This window comes from Cotesia glomerata, linkage group LG8 (genome assembly GCF_020080835.1).
Source record: "Cotesia glomerata isolate CgM1 linkage group LG8, MPM_Cglom_v2.3, whole genome shotgun sequence".
Lineage (NCBI taxonomy): Eukaryota > Metazoa > Arthropoda > Insecta > Hymenoptera > Braconidae > Cotesia > Cotesia glomerata.
Window position 1 is genome coordinate 917,753 of NC_058165.1, and position 26,602 is coordinate 944,354.

The 26,602-nt window shown below is 30.7% G+C and overlaps 2 protein-coding genes across 5 annotated transcripts in view; one reads left to right on the plus strand and one right to left on the minus strand.

Annotated features, from left to right (window-relative positions):
* Nucleotides 1-26,602, minus strand: part of LOC123270441 (teneurin-m) — a 223,831-nt gene that overhangs the window by 61,262 nt on the left and 135,967 nt on the right. The window contains exon 1 of one of the 4 annotated variants that reach the window (XM_044736474.1): nucleotides 8,460-8,803. The exons of the other annotated variants lie outside the window; for them this stretch is intronic. Within the exon in view, the coding sequence (XP_044592409.1) occupies nucleotides 8,460-8,472 (13 nt within the window). The 5' untranslated portion in view covers nucleotides 8,473-8,803. Of the gene's footprint in view, nucleotides 1-8,459; nucleotides 8,804-26,602 lie in introns of those variants that run through there. 4 annotated transcript variants of the gene reach the window in all.
* LOC123270472 lies at nucleotides 3,601-18,668 on the plus strand. Its single transcript, XM_044736547.1, has 3 exons — nucleotides 3,601-3,989; nucleotides 14,483-14,939; nucleotides 17,094-18,668. The coding sequence occupies exon 3, from the start codon at nucleotides 17,189-17,191 to the stop codon at nucleotides 18,422-18,424; it is 1,236 nt and encodes a 411-aa protein (XP_044592482.1). The 5' UTR covers nucleotides 3,601-3,989; nucleotides 14,483-14,939; nucleotides 17,094-17,188; the 3' UTR covers nucleotides 18,425-18,668.

Here is a 26,602-nt window from a genome sequence, read left to right on the forward strand (position 1 = left end):
CTAGGCGGTGGAAATTTTTAAAAATATTGATTAGATCCAAAGTTATGGCTGTTTTTTTAAGTTACTAGTAAATTACTAAAGCCAGGAGAAAATCTTAGGAGTCTTAGGATTGGTTCATTTTTTAGGAATTTTAGGAGTGTTTTGGGTAGTCAAGAGTCTCATCTAAATCTAGTCGATGGAAATTTTTAAAAATATTGATTAGATCAAAAGTTATAGCTGTTTTTTTAAGTTACTAGTAAATTACTAAAGTCAGGAAGAAATCTTAGGAGTCTTATAACTCAAAATTGGTTTGATATTTTTAGGACTTTTAGAAGTTTTTTGGATAGCTAAAAGTCTGATCTAGAACTAGTCGGCAAAAATTTTTAAAAATATTAATTAGAATCAAACTTATCGCGGTTTGTTAAAGTCACTAGTGAATTTTTAGATATTATCAAGAAAAAATCTTAGGAACTTTATAACCCAGGATTAGTTTAATATTTTTAGAACTTTTAGGAGTGTTTTGGATAAACAAGAGTCTGATCTAGAACTAGTCGACGTCAATTTTAAGGAATATCAATTAGATCCAAAATTGTCGCTGTTTTTTTAAGTTACTACTCAATTACTAAAAGTTATGAGGAAAAAATCTTAGGAGCTCTCAAACTCAGAACTGATTTAATATTTTTAAAACTTTTAGGAGCGCTTTAAATAGCCAAGAGTCTGATATAGAACTAGTTGGTTGAAATTTTCAAAAATATTAATTACAAAAAAAAATATGCCAAGTAAAAAACTTTAAATATAAATCAATCGGATATTTTTCGAGTTTCTTTGCGGATGTAATAGTTAGCGTCGAGCATAAAAACTTCACGAAATTCCGTTACCATTAACGAGTGATTGTGAAATCCGCTGAACCAGCAGATCTCAGATTACGGTAAAATAAAAATAAAAACAGAGAAAAAGAGAGAGAGTTATAAAAGTTGGGTGAATTTGAATAGGAGAAATACAACTGGGAGTTTGTTGGTTCGTTAGCGCGATTTACAATAATGAGAGGGAGAATTGGATAGACGATAACTTTGTTAAACAAAGAGCATCCTTAATCAGCGTTAGTTTTTAATTTAAAAAGGAAGAAGCAAGAACTGGGAATGGAAAAACGCAATCGCTTAGAAAAATTAGCCAAGTTTACCACACCGAGCTCGAGTTGGTAGCTTGTAAAAGTTTTAGTACACGATCCGTAAAAAGTTGTTCACTTAACTCACAAAACTCAAGCGGAACATCATGTGAGTTTTGCCGTTAGAGTGCAGTCTGTCAGTCTGTCCATGTAAAATCGTGTAAGTGAGTGTTAGGAGTGTTATAGTAAGGAGTGAGTACGGTTTATAAACTCGGCATTATACTTTCGTGTCCTTACGAGTTGATTGATCGGAAAGCTATTTTGAGGGAACTTGCAAACTCACCAACTCACCAAATTGAGTGAGAATATTAATGGTCTTTTTCAGTCACGCATCCGCTCTAGTCTTCTATTTTTGGATCTTTTATAACGAACTCCTATTCAAGTCACTCGTTATTCATCGCTTTAATTTTTGAGATTTACTAATTTTGACTTTTTTATTTTGATAACCCCGAGGATTGCTTTAATATTTTTAGGAGTTTTAGGAGTGTTTTAGCTAGCCAAAAGTCTCATCTAGAACTAGTTGGCGGAAATTTAGAAAAATATTAATTAGGTCCAAAGTTATAGCTGTTTTTTTAACTCTCTAGTGAAATTCTAGAAAACACCAGGAAAAAATCTTAGGAGGTTAATAATTTAGGATTGGTTGAAGATTTTTAGGATTTTTAGGTGTGTTTTGGATAGCCAAGAGTCTTATCTAGAACTAGTTGGCAGAAATTTAGAAAAATATTAATTAGATCCAAAGTTATGGCTGTTTTTTTAACTTACTAGTAAATAATTAAAAAATGCCAGGAAAAAATCTTAGGAGGCTAATAGTTTAGGATTGGTTAAATATTTTTAGGACTTTCAGGAGTGTTTTGGATAACCAAGAGTTTTATATAGAACTAGCCGGTTGAAATTTAAAAAAATATTAATTAGATCCAAAGTTATGGCTGTTTGTTTAAGTCACTAGTGAATTTATAGAAAATACCAGGAAAAAAATCTTAGGAGCTTTCTAACTCGAGATTGGTTTAATATTTTTATGACTTTAAGGAGTGTTTTGGATAGCTAAGAGTCTCATCTAGAAGTAGTCGGCGTCAATTTAAAAAAATCTAAATTTAATCAAAAATTACAGCTGGTTTAATAACAAAATATTGCGGGTAAAATTCAGATATATTGATCAGCAGTAATTTAGTTATAAATATCGGATAAATTTTAATAAAAGAGGTAAAAAAATGTAAAATCAATGAAATGTTTATAAAAATAAAAACGAGGACATTGTTCTAGTTAATTAAGTTATAAATTAATGCTCGATTTTCCGAGCGAATAAGCAATAAAGCATCAATTACGAGCTTTTAGCGATTTTACCAAGTTATTTTAATTATTTACTGGAATATAATAGACGTTATTTAATTATTTATAAATCACTGGTCTAAAAATACGAATTTCGTTCTATAGTCATTCTATAGTTTCGATCAATTATGTATGCGAACAATCAGAACTTTTTTTTTATCCCACCAGTTTGATAAAACTTATTATTCTTTACTCATTCTATATTCTCATAGTTATATTATTTTTTTTTCTAGGTCGTCGACTAGTTCTAGATAAGACTCTTTGCTATCCAAAGCACTCCTAAAAGTCTTAAAAATTTTAAACCAATCCTAAATTAGAAAGTTGATAAAATTTTTTTCCTGGTAATTTTCAGTAATTAACTAGTAAGTTAAAAATACAGCGATAACTTTTGAACTAATTGATATTTTTTTAAATTTCCGCCGACTAGTTCTAGATAAGACTTTTGGCTATCCAAGACACTCCTAAATGTCCCAGAAATATCCAACCAATCCCAAGTTAGAAAGTTCCTAAGATTTTATCCTTGTAATTTTTTGTAATTAACTAGTAAGTTAAAAAAACCGCTGTAACTTTGGTTCTAATTAATATTTTTATTAATTTCCGCCGACTAGCTCTAGATAAGACTTTTGGTTATCCAAAACACTCCTAAAAGTTCTAAAAATATTAAACCAATCCTAAATCAGAATGCTCCTAAGATTTTTTCCTGATAACTTCTAGAAATTCACTAGTGACTTAAACAAACAGCCATAACTTTGTTTCTAATCAATATTTCTTTAAATTTCCGCCGACTAGTTCTAGATGAGACTCTTGGCTATCCAAAGCACTCGTAAAATTCCTAAAAATATCCAACCAATCCTAAATTAAAAAGCTCCTAAGATTTTTTCCTGATAACTTCTAAAAATTCACTAGTGACTTAAACAAACAGCCATAACTTTGGTTCTAATTAATTTTTTTTTTAATTTCCGCCGACTAGTTCTAGATGAGACTCTTGGCTATCCAAAACACTCCTAAAAGTCCTAAAAATTCTAAACTAATCCTGAATTAGAAAGCTCCTAAGATTTTTTTAGAACCAAAATACCCAAAAATCCTAAAAAATCGCGTCCCAATTGACACGAGAGCTAATTTTAGGCGAACAAATAGTCGGTTAGGATGTTCTTGATTCCCGGTGGTCTGGATGGTGACGTAGATCCATACTCTACTGGGATCTAGACACAGAACCCGACAGAGAAGGAGAGAGCAGTTGCGAAAACAGCGATATCGTTATTTATGTATAGCCAACGGAGTACCGACTGCCGACTAGTAACTAGGAAGGGTGACTCTATATCTCAGTACTCCCTAGCGACGATCTACCCCAAGCAGTACCTACGCCTTTCAATATAATCCAGTAGCAGTACATTGTGTGGATTTCTGGTCTGTCGCTGCTAACCAACGTAAAATCCACCACTGAGAACTGAGAAGTGAGGACTATTGACTATTAACTCACGGGTACACTATAGAGGATCACTTTCGATCGGTACGCAGGGTAAGTGAACTTATATCCATGCCAGCTCATATCCACTCTACTGTGCGATCTATACTCGTGTCCCAAGTGGAGCTATTTCAGACGCTTTACTCTTACAATTCACGATTGTCCATTCGTGTCAGCTATACCTCAAACCGGCACTGCCTATTATGTATTTATAGATCGCTAAAGACGCTCTAAAGATGTAATGCATCGGTATTGATCCACTCGAATGCTTCCGGTCGAGCTAAACTATGGAAGTTTTTATTACAGCTCAATTGTTGATTCATTTATTGACTGGAAATATTTTTAAGATTTTTAGGAGTGTTTTGGATAGCCAAGAGTTCGATCTAAAAATAATCGGCAGAAATTTAAAAAAATATTAATTAGAACCAAAGTTATAGATGTTTTTTTAAGTCACTAGTAATTTACTAAAAATTATCAGAAAAAAATCTTAGGAACTTTCTAAATTAGGGTTAGTTTAATATTTTTAGGAATTTTAGAAATGTTTTGGATAGCCAAGAGTTTAAACTAGAACTAGTCGGCGAAAATTTGAAAAAATATCAATTAGAACCTAAGTTATCGCTGTTTTTTAAATTTACTAGTTAATTACTAAAAATTGTCAGGAAAAAATCGTAGGAGCTTTCTAATTTAAGATTCGTTAGATATTTTTAGGAATTTTAGGAGTGTTTTGGATAGCCAAGAGTCTTCTCTAGAACTAGTCGGGAGAAATTTAGAAAAATATTCATCAGAACCAAAGTTATGGCTGATTATTTAAGTCTCTAGTGAATTTCTAGAAAATACCAGGAAAAATTCTTAGGAGGTTAATAGTTTAGGATTGGTTAAATATTTTTAAGACTTTCAGGAGTGTTTTGGATAGCCAAGAATCTGATCTAGAACTAGCCGGTTGAAATTTAAAAAAATATCTATTAGATCAAAAGTTATCGCTATTTTTTTAACTTACTAGTAAATTACTAAATATTACAAGGACAAAATCTTAGGAGCTTTCTAACTTGGGATTGGTTTAATTTTTTTAGGACTTTAAGGAGTGTTTTGGATAGCCAAAAGTTTTATCTAGAACTAGTCGATTGAAATTCAAAAAAATATTAATTAGAACCAAAGTTATGGCTGATTATTTAAGTCACTAGTGAATTTCTAGAAGTTATCAGCAAAAAATCTTAGGAGTCTTATAACTCAGGATTGGTTGAATATTTTTAGGACTTTTAGGAATGTTTTGGATAGCCAAGAATCTGATCTAGAACTAGTCAGCGTCAATTTTAAAAAATATCTTACACTAAAAATGCCTGAATAAAGAAACTCGCATATTCCTTAGCTGTCTTAGGAGCGAGTTAAACATAAATGAAACTCGGGGACAACAAAAATATTTTCCCACTCAGCGAGGCAGTATGGTCCTTCTTACAGGCTCTTAGTTAAAAACTAAACAAACCGGTTAAGAAAACAGCGCAAGCACTAAGAATCTTTGAGTAGTTGAGATAACAGCCAAACGAGAGCTCGGTGGGACGTCACAAATCACTCGGTAAATCCCTCCAGAAATTAGTCTCATGTGTTTTCTTAAATCCAAATTTATCGTTTACTTAAAACTCTCTCCATCTCATATCAAGATGAAAATCGTTAAATAAATCACCGGTTTATTACACACTAGATCGGCAATGAATGTTTATTTATTGCTCTCGCCCACGCTTCCTGTCTTCAATGTAATTATAATACCACCCAGCTAGCTCTCCACATCTAACTTCCTTCTATCTCTACTCTTTTCACTCTTTTCATTCAATATTATTCCTCAAGTAGTTTACTAATTTTTTAGAGTCAGCTTTTTGAGTTCAAAAGAGTTACAGTGAGTGCTTTAATTAATGTCCTGCATGTTACAATTACACTCTTGGAACATAAAAGCCGGTAATGTCTATAAATACATTCTTTAAGCTATTTTACACTCTAAAAACGGCAAGCGGCTCATTAAAATTAAAATATACGCTTTAGGACTGCCGATCGATGGAATGAATAAGAAAAAAAAAATAATAATTTGACCAGGATTCGAACCCGCGATTTCATATTTAATAATAAAAAAATTAAAATGACGATATCTCAGAAACTACTTTGCCGATTGTGATTAACCAAAGATATTTTAACTCCTTATAACTTCCTCTACGGCGTGTTATCACTTTTTTGTAGATAGCGCTCAGGTCAAATTGAAATTTAAAATGTCCATATCTTAGAAACTACTGGACCGATTTTGTCCAACCAAAGTTACTTTATCTTCTTACAACTTCCTCTATCCTATAAAGTCACTTTCGATTAAAAATTCCTCGGGTTAAAATTAAACCACAATTTTTTAGGTTATTTCCGATGACACGGATGAAAGCCGTAGAACTTAACGGTCGACGAACTCTTTGTACTGAATTAATTTTAATAGGCGGCGGAAGAGTAAAGACGATTGTTCTGTAAGTAAACTGTAGGACCCGATGCACGGGCATAGAATTGTGCTCTACTCAGTATTGATTGAAGGACCGTGTATGCTAATGCTCAAAGATACCGCCTCAGGGTTTACTCTTTGCATTTCTTTATATTATAAGAAAGCTATTTTAGTTTTTCGCTAAATTTTATTAAGCTAAATTTATTATTTTATAAATTTATAAATTGCAAAGACTGAAAATAGAGAACAAGGGGATGGATTTAGTAAGTAGGGTGATAAAGGAAGCCCCTAATAACTTTTTCATTAAAATGCTCCCGCCAGATGTCATTTTATTTGCAATATCCCCCGACGTGGTAACCACACGTGTCGCTCAGCTCATTGTTTGATTTTCTCCGAGATATTAAAATGTTAGAATATCAATCCGTCAATTATGACATTTTTTTTTTTTTTTTTTTTTTTTAAGCACTCCGGATTTGGATTTAGATTTTTATTTTTATTTTTATTTAGGAGACTGGATATTATTATTGTTATTATTATTATTATTATTATTATTATTGACGCCTGATCTCGGTGGATGGAGTTTCTGGTGAGTACGCTAGCTTGCTTCCAATCTGTGCAAATCGATAAGGCTCAAGCCCGGACGAGGGAAAGGGCTAAACCCATATGATTTAATTTATTTTTGTGAAATTTTATTTTTTTTTTTTAATTTTACCGTGGAATTTTTTTACCATGAAAATTTTACTATGCATTTTTAACTTCCCGCTAAGAAAACTGAAAATTTTCTTCACTATGAAAATTTTACCATGTAATTTTTTTATTACGAAATTTTACCATGCATTTTTTTACTATGAAAATTTTTCCATGTAATTTTTTTTACTATGAAAATTTTTCATGAATAAAACAATTTTAGTGATTTTTTGGAAAATGGAAAAAATTTCAAGGAAAAATTTTTTTAGGATTCATGGAAAAAATTTTTATGACTAGCATGGTAAAATTTAAGTGTAAAAATTGTGTAGCAAAAATTTAAATTAAAAATTATTTGAATTCAAAATAAAGAAAAAATTGCGTTTTAAAAAAATTTGCACGGTAAAAATTTAAAAAATAAACACATATTGCGTGGTAAAAATTATAAAATTGCCCGGTAAAAATTACTAAAGTGTTAAATTAATAAAATTGGGTGGTAAAAATTTTACGGAAAAAATATGGATGGTAAAATTTTCCAAAAAAATATATAACATGGTAAAATTTCTTGAAAATACTGATAAAAATTAAATGAACGTTAAAAATAATAAAATTCTGCGGTAAAAATTACTCAAGTGTTAAAATTTTACGGAAAAAATATGCATGGTAAAATTTAAAATTTTAAATTTAATGCATGTTAAAAAATCAAAAATATGCACTGTAAAAATTACTAAAGTATTAAATTAATGAAATTTTGTTGTGAAAATTTTATGGTGAAAATTTGCATGGTAAAAATTTCAAAAAAACACATTGCATGGTAAAATTTTATAAAATTAATAGAATTTACAATTAAATGCACGATAAACATGATAAAATTCCACGGTAAAGATTACTAAAGTATAAAATCAATAAAATTGTAGGGTAAAATTTTAACGGTAAAAATTTCAAAAAAATGGATAGTAAGATTTTTTTGTGCTAAAATTCTAAATTAAGTATCTTAAATATATTGTATGGTAAAAATTTCAAAAAAAATGCATGATTAAAATTTTGATTTTCTTAAAATTCAAAATTAAGTGCATGGTAAAAATAAAAATTGCACTGTAAAAATTTAATGGAAAAAATTTTTTTAGCAGCTTAAGAAGTTTTATAAAAAAAAAAAAGTTTTAATGAGAACAAAATTGAGAGGGCGCAGCGGGGTGTTTCCAAAGTTAACGTAAAATAGATTAGACTGACAGAGACCGAAAAAAAGGAGAGCCGAGTTTGGGGCGGGTCCGCACGAGCCGAATCTTCTGAAGGTCCTTCGATCGAACTCCCGGCACCGAAATTATTTTATTTAATTTTTTCATTTTTAAATTATCTTATCTAAGTAATTAATTTACCTTGTTGGTACATTGATCCTCAAAAAAAAGGCTCACTATTATCATTGCACGTGAAACCATCACCACTTATCAATCACCATAATAATAACAATAATATTAATAATAATAATATCAATAATAAAAAATAAAAAAATAAAATTTCACACACTTTTCACACAAAAATAATTATTTTTTTTGAAAATTTTTATTTAAGTCTAGTCTAGTCTAGCAACACAATTTGGTCGAATAGCAAGGACCGGGTGAAGCTTATTCACCAATGAGCAGTATAGTATGTCGGTAAAATCCAGTCGAGGTGACTTAACCAGGCATAGATCCGACAACAGCAGAGAGTGCACTGCATAAAGCTGGATTTAGTTCCTCGTTCGACCCGAGTCAACGTTCGACTCCCACGCGCGCACGCGCAAAGACCTAACTTGAGTTGCGCATTCTCTATCTTGTCACTTGGCTATTCACTAATGCGAATACGTATATAAATACAAACACGAACACTAGAACGAGCTTTAGATGATCACTGGCACAGCTAGTGAGCTAGTGAGAATGGAAAATACGAGAAAAAGAGAGAGAGAGAGAGAGAGAGAGAGAGAGAGAGAGAGAGAGAGAGAGAGAGAGAGAGAGAAAGAATCCTTATACTCCTATCAATACCCAGCATTTCTGGCACATCGTCCATCACCAGATGACAGGATGTCTCCAAGTATTACGCAACTCCAGGCTTTACCTTTCATTTCACGGTCAACTTTGTTTTTTTATTATTTTTAAATATAACAATTATAATAGAGGGAAATTTTTTATTTTAAGAGGTAATAAAAGTTCAAATCTTGTCATTTTTTATTAGGATTTAAGAAATAGAGATTTTTATAATTAGAAAAAATTTTGCGTTATTAAATAATGATTTTTGTTAAATTGAACTGTACTTTCTTAAATATTGATATTTTTTAAGATATAAGCTCATCCCAATGTTACACTCATTAAGAGCTTTCATTTGAGTACCCACATGAATTTTTGATATATATTTCATATATTCATAAATATATAATATATATAAATATATAAAATATATGAAAAATTGATGTGGGTACTCGAATGAAAGGTCTCGATTAGTGTAACATCAGGATGAGCTTATATCTCTAAAAATGCCAATAGTTGACAAAATACAGGGTCATTTCTTAATTATTGACGATTTTAAAAATATAAGCTCATTACGATGTTAAACTTATCGAGACCTTTCATTTGAGTACCAACATCAATTTTTCATATATTTTAAATATTTATATATATTATATATATAAATATATGAAAAATATATCAAAAATGCAAGTGGGTACTCAAATGAAAGCTCTTGATGAGTATAACATCAGGATGAGCTTATATCTTTAAAAATGTCAATAATTGACAAAATACAAGGTAATTTCCTAATTATTGACGATTTTAAAGATATAAGCTCACCCCGACATTATACTCATCAAGACCTTTTATTCGAGTACCCACATCAATTTTTCATATATTTTATATATTTATATATACTACATATATGTATACATGAAAAATATATCAAAAATGCAAGTGGGTACTCAAATGAAAGCTCTTGATGAGTATAACATCAGGATGAGCTTATATCTTTAAAAATGTCAATAATTGACAAAATACAAGGTAATTTCCTAATTATTGACGATTTTAAAGATATAAGCTCACCCCGACATTATACTCATCAAGACCTTTTATTCGAGTACCCACATCAATTTTTCATATATTTTATATATTTATATATACTACATATATGTATACATGAAAAATATATCAAAAATGCAAGTGGGTACTCAAATGAAAGCTCTTGATGAGTGTAACATCAGGATGAGCTTATATCCTTAAAAATGTCAATATTTCACAAGATACAAGATAATTTCTTAAATATTGACATTTTTGAAGATATAAGCTCATCTTAATATTACACTCATTAAGAGCTTTCATTTGAGTACCCACTTGCATTTTTGATATATTTTTCATATATTTATATATATAATATATATATATAAATATTTAAAATATATGAAAAATTGATGTGGGTACTCAAATAAAAGATCTCGATTAGTGTAACATCAGGATGATCTTATATCTTTAAAATTGTCAATAGTTCACAAGATACAATTTAATTTCTTAATTATGTATCTAGAGATTATTTTCTAATAAAAATTGTTCAAAATTCAATTTTATAAAAAAAGTGTAATTTTTTTTTATCAAAAATTTAATAATAATAATAATAATAATAATAATAAGATTTATCTTCAGAATGTGGCACCTGAGGCCGAGTGCGATTATGTCAGGCCCAGATCTTGGCGTGTGTGGTGTTATCTGATGGTGAGTCTGAACAACAGAGGTGTCGGTTGTTTTTATTTTTATTTTTATTTGATTCATCTTACATCGAACTTAACTGGCGTCACGAGCGCTCTGCCGCGACTGTCACGATTAATGGATCGAATTGCGAGAACCAATTAAGGATTGCGGGTAAGAAACGGGTGGTCGATTTATATTTTTAACTTTTCAATATTTTAAATGCTCGCAATTATAAAAATTTAAACCCAAAATTTTTTCCAAACGTCACACCCAGATTTGCCTATTGGGTCTTTACTTGATCGATCTTCACCTCAAGATTTAAAGTCCTTGCTTACATCGAAGCACACACGTTCACGTCGAATAGAAGAGAGAAAAGGTATTTTTTTATTTTATTCCCATCGACTCCCATCGGATCTTATTCCGTCTCTTTTATTTCTCCCGCATCTACATCGGGTTTTAGCTCACTCATCCCTCAGCGTACCGATAAGGCAGCATCATTGCGACTGATTGTAAAAGGGATGGCGTGTCCCTTTTATCCTTCCCACCCTACCTCATACTCGTCTTCATTCCGTCTGATAAAAAAAGTCTTTTTCAACTGCTATCAAACGAACCACCTTTGTTACTTCCGGGTCTCGATTCTCTACGAAGATATAGAAAATTCTGCTGAATTGATAAAAAGCTCCGGGAGCTCTTCGAGCTCCCCGAGCGCCCCCCTTCCAACCCTAAAATTCCTCTAATGGGATCAATATCAATCATTAAAGTAATTACTTTTTCACAAAGTCACTGCTAACAATCAGGACCTCAAAAATCCTCTTTAAATTTATATATACCTTCCTAGGCTCCTAATTTAGTTGAAAAAAAAAAAAAAAAAAAAATTCTACCTGGGATTCGAACCCACGATTTCATATTTAATAATAAAAAAATTTAAATGACGATATCTAAGAAACTACTAGGCCGATTTTAACCAACCAAAGCTATTTTAACTCCTTATAACTTCCTCTAGGGCGTGTTATCACTTTTTTGTAAATGGCGCTCAGGTCAAATTGAAATTTAAAATGGCGATATCTCGGAAACTACTGGACCGATTTTGTCTAACCAAAGTTTATTTATCTTCTTGTAACTTCCTCTAGGTCTTGTTATCACTTTTAAAAGAAAATCTTTTAGGTTGACAAATAGTTTGGAAAATTTTTTAAAAATATTTTTAGGTTAGATCTAGTTACTATAAATTCTTAGGAGTAATTTGAGCCCAACCAGAGCTCGATAGCTCAATTAAAACCCGAAATATAGCACGACTAGTACCTAAATCCTCGAAATCTTTAATTTTTAAGTTTAAACAAAATTCCTGATGATTTTTTCGAATTTTGGGATTTAAATTATTAAAATTCAATTTCAGAAGCTTCATTAAATTAAGAATTTTGAATAAAAAAAAAAAAAAAAAAAAACTTGTCCAGGATTCGAACCCACGATCTCATATTTAATAATTAAAAAAATTAAAATGACGATTTCTCAGAAACTACTGGGCCGATTTTGACCAACCAAAGATATTTCAACTCCTTATAACTTCTTCTAGGGCATGTTATCACTTTTTTGTAGATAGCGCTCAGGTCAAATTGAAATTTAAAATGGTGATATCTCCGAAACTACTGCACCGATTTCGTCCAACCAAAGTTACTTTATCTTCTTACAACTTCCTCTGTACTATAATATCACTTTCAAGTCTCAAATAATTCGATAGTTAAAAAAAAACTATTGAAATGTCGTTAATGAGCTGCCTGAAGCGTATAAAAAAGCAATATAAAACGTAAAAGGCACTAGGAGACTTTGGAAAACTGGTAAAGTTTACGCTACAAAAGCAGTAGGTTGGGGTGTCTCGGAACTTGTTCTGTCTGGGATCTTACTCGAAGAATTCACTCGACAGAAACAAGGGAACTGTGTTGTGTAACAGAAGGTCGTGCCCGAGAATCAAACGAACCGATTGCTTAAAACTTTTATTTATCTTTTAACTTCGACGTTTTATTTTACCGAAGAAATTCCGTAGCTAGAAACAGAAATTGAAATGTCAGTTTTCCTCTCAATTTAAATTTAGTTCCATTAATTCCGATCAACTAATTACAAATTCCTTTTTTTATTATCATTAAATCAATGCACAGAAATAAAAATTTTTTGACTACAGTGTTAAAAATTTCTATTATAATTTTACAAGAAATGTATTGGAAGCTGATAGGCAAAACATTTATTTAAAATTACAATCGGGTATAATAATATTACAAAACATATATAGATATGAGGTTACTAATTTAACAAGGTTTTGTAATTTTACAACTATTTTTAGATTAGCTAAGTTTGTAAAATTACAATACTTTCCTTGAATTTAAATAATAAAAAAGAAACATTTGATTTAATATTTGTTGTCATTTTATTTTTATAAAGCGCTCACTAGATTTTCCATCTCACGTAGACCTAATTTTTACAACTCAGGTGATATAATGTGAAAATAATATTTACCCTAACTAAGAATCGAACACGAGCCGCTTGCTTGCCAGACCGATACCTAACGCCCTACGCCGTACGACCGATAGGTGGTTCAACATCTCATTATTCTTATAAGCTAATCCTATGTGTTGATTGAGCATTACGGCTTATTATTTATTATTTACATTATTTGTGTTATTTAATGCTGTTTAATGATGGAAAATAACTAACGTTTACATTATTTATAATTCATTGAATATTATAAAAATTAAAGTCTAACATATACTCATTAAAATATATTGATTTCGAAATGATTGTTTGAGCGTGATATTAAAATTTATAAAAGATAAATGATCCCTTGAATTTATTATTACAAAAAAACCAACCATAGACTAAAAATTATTAAAAATAAATATGAAGGACATTGTTGTTTTTTCGATACATCAGTCTCATTTTTGTAAAATTTAAAAGTATTGTTTTTAAAATTGGAAAACAATGAAGTAGAATTACAATTCGTGTAATATAATTAAACTGTAAAAATAAAAAAAAGCTTTTTAAATTTTTTATCAGATTATTGTCATATAAACAATATTTTTTTGTGATTTTACATACAACTGCCGAATCAGATGACAAATCATGTTTGCAAAATTAAAAAGCTTTTTCTTAAAAATTTACGGACGGTTCTGTAATATTACAATGCGTGTTAGGTTTATACATGAAGATTGTAAAATTACAATCTTAGTAGATTTCCTAAAAGGTGTTGGAAAATTACATGAATTGTATTTTATTTCGCATTGCTATACACTGATTTGTAATTTTACTTATTATTTATTTTGTAATATGATTGTAATTTTACAAAAATTTATAATAATGTAATTATATTTTTTCCCACAATTTTTTGGACAAATTGCTTGTAGAAAAAATAAGGGCTCTTGTAAATGACAGGTGAATTTTCGTCTAATTGACGTTAGAAAAATACTCACTCTGTCCAAAGGACAGTTGTCCAGAGGACAACTGTCTGGACTCAGTACAGTCGTACTTTAATGTCATTTGTAGAATGATATTCCTCTGGGTGTTATTGGTAGCTTTTGGAGTCGAAGACTCCAAGGAAATTTTCCTTCAAACCAAACCGAGTCCTTTTAAAGACTTACTGGTGAGAATTTCCAGCAGCAGCTTGCTGCTACTGGAATAATTGAATTATTCTAATTATTATTTTGTTCCAGGTTGATGTCCTGGAAAATTGCCACGAGCCTGAAACCGTTTTCTTCTACGGCAACGTCCAGGATGAGATTGTGCAAGCAGCGGTGGATAATAACAGAAAAATCCAACGGCTAAATGACGAGGATCAGATTGTCGCTGTCAATTCCAAGGACTTGCTGGTGATATTCCTGGACCAGGTGCACAACTGGAGCAAAAGACTAGCAGGAGCTTTTATAGGGATCAACACCGTTTTTGTGGTGGTTGAAGAACTGAAGTTTGATCAGGTGAAAGTGATATTTGCGGATCTGTGGAACGCCAGTGAGAGCGCCAATGTTTTTGTTTTCTCCAAGACGGAGGATGGAAAGAGCTTGCAGGTTGTTACTTTCAATCCGTACGGCAATTACGCCCCTAAGGGGTTTTGGAACAGGTGGAAGGAGCAGAAGATATTTTTTGGGAGATATTCAATTGATAGAAGGATAGGTGAGATATTTTACAGATTTTTTAAGAAATGACCTTGTATCTTGTGAACTATTGACATTTTTAAAGATATAAACTCATCCTGATGTTACACTCATCGAGACCTTTCATTTGAGTACCTACATCAATTTTTCATATATTTATATATATTATATGGGTGATTCTCTGTAAGGACGTCCTAAATCTGTACAAAATTGTCCGACCAAATTACTTTTGATTTTATTAGAAAAAAAATTAACAAGGGCTACAAAACTATCAGCTTAATCATAATAAATAAACAGCCGAATTAATTTTTGTTTTTTCGATATTTGTGTATCTTTTGCCATATAACATCACAGGGGACTGTTTGCCAGGGGACTGTTTTTTTTTTATCAAATTGAGAAAAATCAAGCGAACTATTTCAATGCATTCAACTTTTCGAGTTCTCAATCAATGTTTACATTAATTAGAATAATATTAAGACTTATGGATCGAATTTTATAAATAAATTATAAATAAAAATAGTTGCCAGGGGACTGAGTTTTCAAGTGGCCCAGACAAATATTTCCAGCACAAATGGTGCTTTAACACTAAATAAAATGCCGATAAAGCGCTAACAGCCCTATGGTTATTAATTCAAGGCTAGTTAGATCTTTATAAACCTTACAAAAGGTAAAATAACACGTTGGATTTTTTTTTACACGCTTTATATTAGCTTCACTTGTATGTCAGTTTGTCAGTATGTCAGTATGTAACTCTCCGTGGGTAATCTGCGCGCCTGCGGCCTTCCTTGGTTCTGGTAGCCGTTTCTCAGGCTCGCTCTCCGAAATCGAACTCTGATTCCCCGTATTTATAATATTTATAAATAATTATTTTTTATTAGCTTCACTTGTATGTCAGTATGTCAGTATGTCAGTATGTAACTCTCCGTGGGTAATTTGCGCGCCTGAATATTTTTGATAATCAACAAATAATAGTTTAAAAACTAAAAATCACGCTTTTATAAATAAACCAAACTAAAAGTAAAAATAAATAATAGTTTAAAAAACTAAAACACGCTTTTTATAGAAGACCAAACTAAAAATATAAAATAAATTTAAATTAAGAATAGTGTTAAAAATTTCAATAAATATAAATTAATAATAGTGTAAATAAAAAAATGTATTTTATTTTAAAAAGCGTGGGTGCTTTTAAGATATTATCAAAATGATAATCACTCTACTCATATCTGTCAATAAAATATTTATAACTATTGACACCATGCACCTCACGCTTTTTTTTAAATAAAATACATTTTTTTTATTTACACTATTATTAATTTATATTTATTGAAATTTTTAACACTATTCTTAATTTAAATTTATTTTCTATTTTTTAGTTTGGTTTTCTATAAAAAGCGTGTTTTTAGTTTTTTTAAACTATTATTTTTTGGCTTTGAACTTCTGGCAGGGGACTGTTCTTAAAATGCCTGGGACGAACGTTGGTTTAATGAATTTAATGAAACAAATTAATTTTCGGTACTTTTTATTGAAGAAGATTGTTAGTTAACTAATTAAGTTTATAAACATTATGGACCAAATTATATATTATGGACGAATAACTTAAAATTGAATCTTAAAGTTTTTATTTTGGGAATGGGACAGCCTAGGGGACTGTTATTAAGGTGGTTTACCAATTTATAGCAAAAAAAACCAAAATTAATTTCATTTTAGTTTCCAATGCTCCAAATAGAAATGTTTTTTTACTTTCGTAATAAATTTTTTTTAATAACAAAATAACAATTTTTCTAATAAAAAAAATGCCTGGGACAGCAAAAAACATCTTTACAGAAAATCACCCATCTATATAATATATATAAATATATAAATATATGAAAAATTGATGTAGGTACTCAAATGAAAAGTCTCAATGAGTGTAACATCAGGATGAGCTTATATCTTTAAAAATGTAATTAGTTTAAAAGATAGAAGGTCATTTCTTAATTATGTATCTAGAGATAATTTTTGAATGCAGCCTAAATAATCATTTATTTTTTAAATAATATTTCTATAAATATTAAGAAATATTCTTTAATAGTAACAAATAATTTCCTATTAAAAAAGGCTTTGTTAGCATTAAAAATATTTATTTAATTTTAATAAATCCTTCTAATCATTAAAAATAATTTAACCTCCACAGATCCATGCTCAATCCTGCTATTCGACCGCACAAAGAACCTAGAAGACTACCCAATCCAAGCTCTGCAATTCTTACCAAACGACGGGGTAAAACCAATGATAAGTCATTTTCTAGTAACCCGAAAAGGCTCTTTCCCATACGTGACAATCTACCCGAGGTTAACCTTCATCCTGAGCAGCCTGACAAATTCCCTATCAGTTTCCGTTAATCTAACCAACCTAATACCCCTAGACGAAAAATTATCTTCAATCCTGATCAAATCATCCCTGAAAAAATCGGTGGACCTCAAAATTCAGCCTGTCTCCACCCGCAACACCAGTTTATTATCCTTTTACGACCCTTCCTACCCATTCATGACCCACCAAGACGTCATAGTAACCCACCGTCTAGGTCTCATGACCCCCTTGGAAAAAATGTTCAACTTCTACGGATGGCTCACCATTGCCGCCACTGTGGTAATAATCTCCGCAGCTTTTCTCGTAATTTACCTGTCCAACAACCTGCATTTATCCTTCAGTATCTTCAATTCTCTCCGGTTGATCATCAACATAGGCATTACTTCCAAAATGGAGTCCACCAAAAGCAGAATATTCTTCTCAATGATCTTCCTTTACTTCTTGGTGATCCAAGCAACATTCTCCGGACATTTGGCAGCTTTTCTGACCAAACCGGAGTACCGAAAAAACGTCGAAAGTCTAGACGACCTCAAGGATTCACGGTACCAAGTGATTTACGCTCATAAATCCTCAGAAGGTTACATCACAGATGAATCATTACTTTCCAAAACTATTTTTGGAAAATATCATTGCAATACTGACACTATTGTCAATCCAAGAGTCGCTTGCGTTGTCAGTTATAGAACAATAAGATACCTGATCGCTGAATTTGATCTTCATCAAGCAAAAAATCCTTTGGTTTCTAGTTTCAACTTCTTTTTAATAAGGAAAAATTGGAGACTCAAAGACCGGGTTAATTTTTTAATAGCAAGGATTGTTGATTCTGGGCTTAATTTCCAGAAATCTAACTTTTCTGGGTCGAAGATCAAGAGATACTTTCGCCAGCTGAAAGAAAGGCTTGGTCCTAATTATTATCGACCAGTTGAATTCCAGGATCTGTTTTTTATATTTGTCCTGCTTAGTGTTGGGCTTCTGGTGGCAATTCTGGCGTTCTTTGGGGAATTGGCTGTTCAAGGATGGAAGGATCATCAGAATAGCATCAGGAAAAGATGGAGAGCTGTTAAAAGGGGGGTTAAAATTGTGAGAAGTATGGTGATGGTTAAAATTAAGAAGTGGACGAGAAAACCTAGAAAAAAGCGAAGATCTAGGTCATAAAAAGGTTATTGGGTAAAGGATATTGTAGTCGGAGAGATTCTCTGTAGTTTGAGTACCCACATAGTTTTTTGTGCGCGTGTGTGCTCATGTGTGCTTTTTGTGTGTAATTTAGGGAAAGGAGTAGTGTTGGTAGTCTAATTAAAGGAAATTTTGAGGGGAAACTAATGGTGCTATTGGAAATTTAATAAAAAAATTTTGAAAGATTTTAAGAGTTGTTTTTTTGTAGGAAGGATTTTTTTTGAGATAGTACACAGAAAAAGGTTCTTGAATCAAGTAATTTTGAAGAATTTAATATTCTTGATTCAAGAAATTTTTTTTTAATTTAAGGAAATTTTACTTGATTCAAAACAATTACCCTCTTAAAAATTGTATTCTTGGTTCAAGAATTTTTATCTTGAATCAAGTTAATTTTTTTGTAAGTGTAGAGTTTCAATTAGACGATTATCGGAGTCACATTTTTTATGTGGTAATACTTATAGATTAAGGATTTTCTCGGCTTATCTACTAACTTGTAAGGGAGTACTTTTATCCGTCGGGTTTTACTACTTGGAAAAATAGTTTTTAGAGATAATTTATAAGGGTGGAAATAATTATAAAAAAAAAGGTAGGAACCTTAAAAAGAGCCAAGTATTCTCTAAATCCAAATATCCCGGAATACTGTTTTTTAAATTTTTATTAATTATTAGGCTACGTAGGTTAAATTTACAAATTTTCAGAAAGTTTTAAAAATTTTACTACTTTGCTTGGATCTCCTTAAAAGTAAGCTGAAAATTTAAAAGGTTTGTATTTCTGGATCTAATTATAATTAATAATTATTAATAATAATTAATATAATTATCAATAATAATTAATAATTATTAACGATAATTAATAATTATTAATAATTATTGATAATTATTAATTATTAGTAATAATTATTAATTATTAGTAATAATTATTAATTATTAGTAATAATTATTAATTATTAGTAATAATTATTAATAATTAGTAATAATTAGTAATAATTATTAATAATTAGTAACAATTAGTAATAATTAGTAATAATTATTAATTATTAGTAATAATTATTAATTATTAGTAATAATTATTAATTATTAGTAATAATTATTAATTATTAGTAATAATTAGTAATAATTATTAATTATTAGTAATAATAATTATTAATTATTAGTAATAATTATTAATTATTAGTAATAATTATTAATTATTAGTAATAATTATTAATTATTAGTAATAATTATTAATTATTAGTAATAATTATTAATTATTATTAATAATTATTAAATCTAGTGTGTGTAAAGGAATAATAAGTTAATATTGGGTGTTTTTAGGAGTTAGATGTGTGTTAGAATAAAAAATAAAGGGTGTTATCGAGCCTCAAGGTCCTTAATGGGATTCTCGAGTAGTCAAAAGTTCGGTAAAGTCCTTACTCGAGAGAAAGAGTTGACATGTTGCGAAAAAGGCGACGGGAGCACCCAAGTATCAACTTGAGTGAACAGTTGAGTGCTAGTACCTCCAGATGGTGCCTTCTTACTAACTCACACTCTTTCAAAGTGAGTACATCCAAACTTGTAAGAGATTGCTCTTTTTTTTTTACTTCAGTATGGTATGATTTTTTTGAAATTAGGAAAAAAAAAATAATAAAGCCTAACGGCTTTATTTACTCGAGGTATTTATGTTTGAAAAAGGTGTTTTATCAGACGGGAATTATCAAAATATCCAGCTCGAAGCTCGTGTCGGACTCTGGAGATACCATCACCAATTATTCCTCGGACAACTCTCGAGTACCATCAAGGCCTTCCCTCACACTCACTTTAGTCTCAAACTGGTTCTCGAGCACGAGCCTGTCAATTACCTCCGAATTTTAAATTTCAATCTTTGGATTATAATACTATTAAGACACTTGTCAGGAATGAAAAAAAAATTTTTTTTTAAATTAGTAGTGACAAAAATAAAATTTTGATGGCAGATTTTGGATAAATGACTACGAAGGGTTCTAGAACAGGTTCAGAAGTATCGATTTAAAAAGAAAATTTTGAAAATTGGACAATTTTAAGGCTTCTAGTAACAAAATCAAAATTTTGAAAAAAATTTTGATGTAAAATTTTGGAAAAATTACTACGAAGGATTATAGATTAGATTCTGAAGTATCAATTAAAAAAAAAAGTTTTGAAAATTGGACCATTTTAAGCCTTGTAGTAACAAAAATAAAATTTTGGAAAAAATTTTGATGTAAAATTTTGGAAAAATGACTATGAAAGTTTCTAGATTAGGTTCAAAAGTATCAATTAAAAAAAAAAAATTTGGAAATTGGACAATTTTAAGGCTTGTAGTAACAAAATCACAATTTTTGAAAAAAGTTTGATGTAAAATATTGGAAAAATGACTACGAAGAATTCTAGATTAGATTCAGAAGTATTGATTTAAAAAAAAATTTTTGAAAATAGGACAATTTTAAGGCTTCTAGTAACAAAATCAAAATTTTGAAAAAAATTTTGATGTAAAATTTTGGAAAAATTACTACGAAGGATTATAGATTAGATTCTGAAGTATCAATTAAAAAAAAAAGTTTTGAAAATTGGACCATTTTAAGCCTTGTAGTAACAAAAATAAAATTTTGGAAAAAATTTTGAAAATTGATTTTTTTGAAAATGACAACGAAGGGTTCTAGATAAGACTCTAGAGTATAAATTAAACCACATAATTCAAAAATTGGACAATTTTAAAGCTTCTAGTAACAAAAATAAAATTTTGATGTGAAATTTTGGAAAAATGACTACGAAAGGTTCTAGATCAGGTTCTGACGTATCGATTTAAAAAAAAATTTTCTAAAATTGGACAATTCTAAGCCTTGTAGTAACAAAATTAAAATTTTGGACAAAATTGATGGTATCTGAGGTTCCGGGATCGAGTCCCAGAGGTCATTTTTTTTTTTTTTTTTTTTTTTTTCAAACGACGGGATCACTCGAGACATATTTAAAGACCAAAACGTGGAAATCCGTCCTTTGATTTAAAAAAAAAAAAAAGAGACTCATTTAAAGAAAACTCGGCACTTGACGGCTTGCCGTCAATGGCTCTCCTGTCTCTTAATGTGTGTATATGTGTGTTTATTTAATGTAGTCACTGTTTGCTCAGTAATGAGATTTCATAAATACGTAAATTCATTCCGCTAACTTTGACTCGGTGAAATATTTTTTTATATTTTGTCTATTAAATTTTTTCGCTAGAATAAATACAGAACACACTTATATATATATATATATATATATATATATATATATATATATATATTTTTTAATAAAAAAAATTTTTTATTAATAAAAAATCATTTTTTTCCTGATTTAAAAAATTTTAATTAAATTATAGGGTGTTAAATTGATGACTTATAAGGTTCAGGGTTCGAATCCTGGTGAATGTTTTTTTTTTTTTTTTTTTTAACTATTTAACAATAGAAGATTTTCAATTAATTTTTTAATAACCTTGAACGTTTATTTTAATAAAAATAAAATAAAAAAAAAAATAACCGTAGAAGGGAATCGGAGCGAGTCACGCAAAACCACAAAGAAAATTATCATTGAGTCTTAGATTGCCGAGAATATGATACTCCTTAGATTCCCATGCCTTCATTAAACCATGACAATATTACTAGGCGACATTTAAAAAAAAAAGACATTTTGTGGTAATTTAAAACTTTAATTTTGACAAATAAAATTTTAATAAAATTTTTTTCCTAATACAAAAATCGATACAAAATTACTGACACGCAAAGTTACGGTTACGCCCACGAATCTCGAGAATGTTAACTGATAGGAGCTATCTATAGCTGGAGGTGCGTGAGAGTATTTACTCTTTTAAAATCCGCTTAACTTTTATTTTTCTTTACCTCCTCCCCTTAATCTATATTATAAGGAGAATAAGTAAAATTTTGTAGCCAGTGCTGTTATGGGTTTTTATGGTTAAATAAATACATAATTAAGAAATTACGTATTTTGTGAACTATTGACATTTTTTAAAATATAAGCTCATCTTGACATTACACTCATTAAGACCTTTCATTTGAGTACCCACATCAATTTTTCATATATTTTATATATTTTTATATATATATTATATTTATGTATATATGAAAAATATATAAAAAATGCATGTGGGTACTCAAATGAAAGCTCTTGATGAGTGTAACATCAAGATGAGCTTATATTTTTGAAGACCTTTTATTTATTCATCAAGACCTTTTATTTGAGTACCCACATCAATTTCTCATATATTTTATATATTTATATATATTACATACATGTATATATGAAAAATATATAAAAGATGCATGTGGGTACTCAAATGAAAGCTCTTAATAAGTGATAACATCAAGATGAGCTTATATTTTTAAAAATATCAATAATTAAGAAATTACCTTGTATTTTGGAAAAAATTGACATTTTTAAAAATATAAGCTCATTCCAATGTTACACTCATCAAGACCTTTAATTTGAGTACTCGGTTGCATTTTTGATATATTTTTTATATATACATATATATATAGATAGATAGATAAAAAATTTATTTGGCTCTGGAACCTAAGCTCCCTCAAAGCCATCAATATTTAAATTACATTGGTTTACATAGGTTACAAGATTATTTAACTAATTAAAGGTTTACAATTAGATTTAATTTCAAATGTTATAAAATCCAAATAGATTATTTAATACAAACAAATAACTTATTTTAAAGTCATAATAATTCTACAAGAAAAAATATTTAAATACGATCCAAAATAAAGATTGCAATTGTTAATTGTCATGTTCAAAAAAGTGATTGAAGCAAGCATTTTGAAATTCAACCAAATTATCTACAGCCACAGTCTCAGCTGGTAGTGCATTCCAGATACGTATGCTATGAATTAAGAATGAATTATCATACATGACACAATTAGCCTGCGGTATACGAAGATAGTCTTGTCGGACATCACCTCTACGCAGTGCTACAGGCAAAAAGTCTAGTTTTGAGCCCAATAGCTGCCGATAATTTAGTCGAATTTCCTTGTCTGTTTTAGACAAGCAATGAAATAGTCTCTTCTCGCTGCAAGCTTTAGCCAACCTAACTTTTTGAAATATGGAGTAACATGTTCATATTTTGGTACTCTATAGATAAATCTAACACATGAATTCAATTTACGCTGCATCTTTAATAATAATTTGTTTGACATATTCGTATACGCCGCACAACAATAATCAAAGAGAGGAATTATTAAAGTAGATACTAGCTTAATACGTAAACTTTCACTAAATATTTCATTGTTTATTTTTAGTTGTGCTAGAATACTCATAGCGCGATTGCACAAATTTGTTACTTGATTCTCCCATGAGAGAGTACTATCTATAGTCACCCCAAGGTATTTTACAGTGCTACTATAAGGAATAGCACACCCCTCCACAAAGATTGTGTCGGCTAGTCTGCACTCATCACTACTAATTTTTGCTCTACTTCCACAAATAATTGCTTTCGTCTTCGAAGGATTCATTTTTAGATGATTAGTTCTGCACCAATCTGTGATTTTTATTATTTCACCGTTAAGCTTATTCACACAAACACTGATTTGAGAAAGATGGCAAGAAAGGTATATCAGTAAGTCATCAGCATAGAATAAGTATTGGCAATCTAAACGTTTAGCTAAATCTGTGATGTATAGTGAGAATAATAACGGACCAAGCACACTTCCCTGAGGTACACCACTTACAATTTCTTCCCACGACGAGTTACCTTCGCTAGAGCGTACGGACTGCTTCCTGTTTGCTAAATAAGATCCAATCCAATCAACGGCTGAATTCGACATGTTCATAGATGACAATTTACATAATAATCTTTTGTGATTAACAGAATCAAAGGCCTTGCTAAGGTCAAACGAGATCGCAATTAAAACCTTTGACTCATTCACCGCTTGTCTTATATCCTCACAGAACTTTACAATGACAGTCTGCGTACCCAAACCTCCACGAAATGCTGTCTGATATTCATCGAAGTAATTATTGTCATTGATATATTTAACAATTTGGTCATGAGCACACCGTTCCAAGGCTTTTGACAAGTTTGGCAATAGCGATATAGGCCTATAATCTTCCCAGTTTACTGGGTAAGCCTTTTTTGGAATAGGAATCACATGTGATAGCTTCCAATTCTCCGGAAAGACTCCTGTAATTAATGACACGTTGAAGAGGTCTGTAATTGCTTGCTGAAAAAAAGGCAGCACACATTTATATGACTTGATAGAAAAGCCATCCGAGCCACATGAATTTGACGCCAATCTCATAATTGATTTTCTAACTGTTACTGTGTTCAATTCTGTGAAAGTGAATTCATCGCCATTATTATCAACCAACAATATGTCTGACGTGTCAACATCTGAATCGATGACGTTACCCGACGCACGTGCAAAGAATTCATTTAATTCATTCAAGTTTAACTCTTCTGTTTAACAATGCCTAATCTTCTTAGATCATTCCAAAGTTCCCTTGAGTTTTTTGCATTAATTAATTAATTGTCAAAGTATTTTTTCTTTGCTTTAGTAATACGTTTTTTAACCAATCGCCTGACGTTAGAGTACTCTTTATAAGCATAACCCGTCCTTCTGTAGATGCGATAAAGCTTATTTCTCCGACATTGGAGACTTCTAATATCATCAGTGAACCATGGAGCCGGTGGTCGACGCGGAACAACCAATTTTTCAGGCGCAATAGCATTTATAATACGTTCAAGGTGTGCATGTAAACAAGTGTTCATTTCATCAACTGAGCCCAGCTCCTTCACAGCTTCATAATCAATATCTTCACACAATTCTCGCAGCTTATCATCATCAATAGCATTCCAATTTCTGAATGTAAAGCTGTTCAGCTGTTGTAATTCAACTTTGTAATTATAAGTCACAGAAATTAAGTCATGACCAGAAATAAATGGCTCTGAAGATTGTTCTGACGCCAACACCTTGGACAGATCATCCACAATGCAAACATCAATTCAAGAATCAACAATATGCAAGTCTAAACAATCACAAAATTTCCGCAGTTGATCACCATAAAAATTCTTTTTACTTAAGTCTGAATTTAAATCTTCAACAATAATAATATTATTAAATGGCACTATTATGTTTTCCATCTCCTCCTCTAAATCATCTAAATGTCCTATGTTAGGTGGTTTATAGACCACACCAACTAGTATCTTTTGCTTTGATGAACTCAATATTTCAACGAATAAGTACTCTGGATGTTTGTCTTCTGAGTTTGCTGAAGATGCAACATATTCAGCTTTAATACTATTTCGCACATAACGAGCTACCCCACCTCCACTACGAAGATGGCGATCATGGCGATAAAGAGTGTGATGTGGGAGAGACACCATGTTATCAGGTATTAACCGATTCAACCACGTTTCCGAAACAGCAATTATGTCATAATTATGATCTCTAAAATATTCCTTGAAAGTTTAAAATGACACTCATTTCTGAGCGATTGAGCGTTTACATATATATATAAATATATAAAATATATGAAAAATTGATGTGGGTACTCAAATGAAAGCTCTTGATGAGTGTAACATCGGGATGAGCTTATATCTTTAAAAATGTCAATATTTAAGAAATTACAGTGCAATTTAACAAAATTCATTATTTATTTATAGTTCACTACGGCACGTAGTGACTGCCAATTTTTTAGTTTAATTTAATTTATTATTTTTTAATATATTTTCTAATCCACGAAAATGAATTTTTGGAAGGGTAAGGCAAAAAAGACTGGAGGAAAATGATAAATTAGCATACAAACTGAAATTAGATTTACCCTGGGAGTTATGGACTTATGGAAATCCCGGATTGTTTCGGTCAGTGTCTCCAGCGGTGGATACCCACGTTGTCTATAATGATGTGGTTAGCTTTGTACGTGATTCTGGAAGTTCGACTGATTTTGGAGCCAAAATGATTGACTGACTGATCCTAATGAAAAAGTTACCGAATTAAGGATGCACGCGAGGAATCATGATGGGTGATAGCTGATAGCTGATAGTTGATAGGTGATAGCTCCCTGACGACAGTTGCTTCCGAAGGCAGGTAATTAACCCGATTCGCGTGTAACGAGCAAGATTCTGGGGCCCGAATCGGGTCATTAGTTCGAGAGATCGATTTATGCTTGGAAC